Source organism: Nannochloropsis gaditana (genome assembly GCF_000240725.1).
Source record: "Nannochloropsis gaditana CCMP526 unplaced genomic scaffold scaffold1206, whole genome shotgun sequence".
NCBI classification, from domain to species: Eukaryota; class Eustigmatophyceae; order Eustigmatales; family Monodopsidaceae; genus Microchloropsis; species Microchloropsis gaditana.
The window spans coordinates 1,286-5,049 of NW_005802747.1; the positions used below are offsets into that span (position 1 = coordinate 1,286).

The 3,764-nt window shown below is 52.1% G+C and overlaps 2 protein-coding genes across 2 annotated transcripts; both read right to left on the reverse strand.

Moving 5' to 3' along the window:
* Positions 1-867: 867 nt before the first annotated feature.
* NGA_0683100 (uncharacterized protein) lies at positions 868-1,615 on the reverse strand (the record flags this gene model as incomplete). Its single annotated transcript, XM_005852456.1, has 3 exons — positions 868-1,086; positions 1,299-1,393; positions 1,507-1,615. Coding segments are annotated over 3 exons (423 nt in total), but the record flags the coding sequence as incomplete, so codon positions are not given.
* A 925-nt stretch (positions 1,616-2,540) lies between these two features.
* NGA_0683000 (uncharacterized protein) lies at positions 2,541-3,619 on the reverse strand (the record flags this gene model as incomplete). Its single annotated transcript, XM_005852455.1, has 2 exons — positions 2,541-3,152; positions 3,260-3,619. Coding segments are annotated over 2 exons (972 nt in total), but the record flags the coding sequence as incomplete, so codon positions are not given.
* Between the last annotated feature and the right edge of the window lie 145 nt (positions 3,620-3,764).

Genomic DNA, 3,764 nt, shown 5'->3' on the forward strand with positions numbered 1-3,764 from the left:
ACGAGGTATTACGCACTCCTGTCTATATTTTCTCATTCATTTTGAAAAACGAAGGATTTAAAACTGCCCCTTTAATATATACGCGTCCGGGAAAGTACCCGCAATTCCTCTCGATTTTGAAAACTCCGTAAAATTGTTCTTTCTCTTTCTTATTCTTCATTTTTTTCTATTCTATTACATTTGATTTATAAATAGTCATATGGCAAATTTCTCTTCAAAAGCGGTAGAGGACATCATTGAATGGCTTTTTTACACGGCGAATTTCACAGTGCTCGATCTCTTGGGCTCGCAAGCATCCCGACCTCCGTTGCCACCACAATTTCTCGACTGCGTGTCGAAAACAAGTGCAAGAAACAAAATTTAGCTCAGTTGACTCACAAACAATGGACGTCATTCGTCTTTTCTTCTCCTCATGTGAGGCTTGGGCGTACGACGCAGTGGTACATCCTTTCAACCCGTGTCCGAAACAAAAGCTTCTAGCCATCCGCTTTCCTCGCCTCATCTACTTTTTCTACCAAGAAATACCCTATTACAGGTGCAGAGCGTAACACCCACTCTACATATGGCTGAAGGACCTTTTCTCCTGCAGAGGGGAAAGAGAGCAGGAAGAATAGGCAGGACGCAGCGGGCATACCCACTGCACCAATCGCTAATGCGCACACCGTAAAGAAAAGGACTGTGGTGGGTGCGAGGAACAGGCCAAGGGAAAGCAAGCACGCGAGAAGGAGGGAGACGGACGCGGACAGGAGAAAGACGGCCACGAGGAGAACAAATTGAAACGGGAAATTCAAAGCAGGTGGGCGTGGGTCGGACGGGTTCAGGCACGAAGTGGCGGCAGAAGAGGCGTCGTTATATTGCGACGCGAGAATAAGACCGCTCAGGAGCCACCCTATTATTGCATCGCCCTCGTCTTGGAGAGTCTGGGGAAGGAAAGAGCGAGGAAGAGAAAGGAAGCAGCCTAACAGCCGCCATGGCTTTCGGTAAACAAGCCGTAAATGGTCCTCGGTAAAATGAACGTGGCACAACAACTCTCCCGCATATTTTCCACGGGAATGGGACGGGAGCGGTTGTGTAAAGAGGGGGAGCCTGTCGGTCAGAGAGCAAGGAGAGACTGAGGTGAGGAAAAAATTGAGGGGCTCACCGCCATCCTTTCGACAGCGATGAGGTTATGTGGCCCAAAATTACTGAGGCGTGACTTCATAAGATGCCGAGCCTTACTAATACCTCGCCATCATCATCTCGGGGATGCCAGCACAGGGGGGACTAAAAGAGAACATGGTCCCTTCCCCCTTCCTCACCATCGCGTCGTTCGCGTGGAAGGCGGTAGCGAGGACCACTGCTCTCCTGAAAGTGGAATGGTACGCCAGGTTCCCATACTTCTCCCAGCGCAGTCCTTGTACTCCAGTGAGAATCGCACCGGTTCCTCGGAGGGGTAGCGTACCCCCGGCCAAATTATTTCTGTCTTAAAGAGAGGGGCTACCTGCGTGGGAGGAAATTGAGGCGGACTTTCCCAGGAATGCGAATCGCCGAGCTGTGCCACGACGACGTAATGGCTCAAAGCGGAGCCCCATGACCGACGTAAATGGGCGCGACCGAGCAAGTCGAAGGATGGATGCTGTGATTAAAATAAAAAAGAATGCGGACGCGTCGAATAAAAAAGACGACTCTTGGAGATTGATTCATTCCCCTGAGACTATGGAATTCATAACGCTATATTACATATGTTGGACACATGACGGGAACTCTACCCCGATTTGATCACAATGGCATGTATCGCATCACACTTGCCTTCAAGTTTCTCATCCCTTTGATCACAATACGCAGAGTTCCGGTTCTGCTTTTCCCATGACTCTTCATCTTTTCTTGTACAGGAGACAAGCCCTTGGACTGTTTCTTATTCATCGGCGTCATTGGGGAGGCAGGAGGGAGTTGGGGGGGGGGTGTCGAGGAGTGGGAGGAGCACCCAACGAGGTTTGGAAGGGAGGAAGTGGAGGAGCTATGGGAAGGAGCAGGAGAAATTCGAGTCATCTCTTTTGCCTGTAACAATTTTGATGAGAACAGTGCCCCAGTCGTGTGTGCGTATGTTGGAGGAGGTAACGTATTGACTGAGGAAATGAAAGTGAACGATGATTTGCCCATCCTCCCAGCTTGGAAAACATTAAGACGACGATTGTCTATTCCACAATGCCTTCTCAGCGAAAATTGGGATGCAAGCACGTACACGCGTCAGATGCCTTCGAACGGAAATGAACGAAGTGCATTGGAAGGTGTCAAGCTTTGCGAGTACGTTGCAGCTTTGGGAGGCAGCCCGCGGGGCACAAGCCACCGTGACGGCACACCGTAAAAAGCAGAAAACTCGGACGACTGTGAGAAGCATGCGTCCGAGCTCGCCGTAACTAAAATGGAACGCATCAAACCAATTTTCCATTATCATCCAGGATAAGGAAGGCGTTGGTCGTAAAATCAACCTTAAAGACCACATCAGCCAGCAAGACAGATAGCACATGAGATAGCCCATGCCAAAACCCCTCACCAACGACTCAGACTTCTTCACTTTGTACTTTGGGGTCTTCTTCGCTTTCCCACATTCGGAAGAATAAGTCATATACATTCAATAGCCGCGTTCGCAGCGGCTGGGCTTTATCGAATAGAGCTTGTTGCTCCGCCTGATATTCTTTTCTTCCCTCCTCTGTTTCGATCTTGATCGGCGACGCATCAAAGCGATATCCACTGGGCAAGCCGCGCCCTTTTCCCACCGGCAAGACTAGAGGGCTGAGGTCATAGGGCGAAGCACGCATATCCACCACCCGGCAAGCCACAGCCAATTCCAAAGTCTGTCTCAGCAAGTCGCTGGGCGCGTAAGGCCCCAACTTCACGGCCCATTTGAACAAATCCATGTTGGCATGGAGGCAGCCGGGTTGCTCGTGCGCGAGCTGTCCGTGCGAGCGAGCCTCACTCAAGTCCTGGCCCCAGACGTTGAGAGGGCGGGCCTCGGGTGCGAAGAAGCGGAAGGCGTCGTAGTGGGTGCAGCGGATGGGCCGGCTTTCCACAAAGCCATTGAGGGTCGTTTGGGAAATCCGCAGGGGCAGACTGTCCTGGTACTTGCGCGGAGGTGGGTGCGCTGAGGAGGTAGGGTGATAAAGCATCGCCCACTGGAGCGAGAGGCGAGCGATAAAGAACAGTGGGGCGGACAGGTAAGAAATAAACAGGATAGCATGCAAAGCTATTGAATGCGCCCCTCGCACAATCGCATGCTTACCTCGTGCGCGCCGTGACAAAAGAAGAAAGGTGGGCGGCTTTGCGTGGTCCGCAATATCTCCCTCCCCAATCGCAGGGCCTCCAAGTGCTTGCGCGTGAAAGAAACTCGGCCGGGCAGAGGGAGCCAGCCAACCCCCTGCACCATCCCATATTTGGCCCCGGCCTTTTCAGCCTGCACTGGGACGACTTTACTCGCTAGGATGCTTGGGAGACAGTCCGTCGCTTCCTCTTTCTCTCGCTCTCCGGCGCCTCCGCTATCCCTTTGTGTATCTCCCTCGCTTCCGGCTTCCCCTAGCAGGAGGACCACAGGCTCCCCGCCCGCTGAGTAGTCCAGGAGCGACTGGGACTTGAAGTGGTAGTACTGTGTCAGGGTTTAACAGGAGCAAATGAAGTAGGAAAAGCGTGGAGAGTTAAAATTGTTGATCCGTGCGCCCCCCGATCAAACGGATTACCTCGTATCTGTACAGCCGTGGGAAGCCACGTAGCAAGAACGAAGGCCATATATC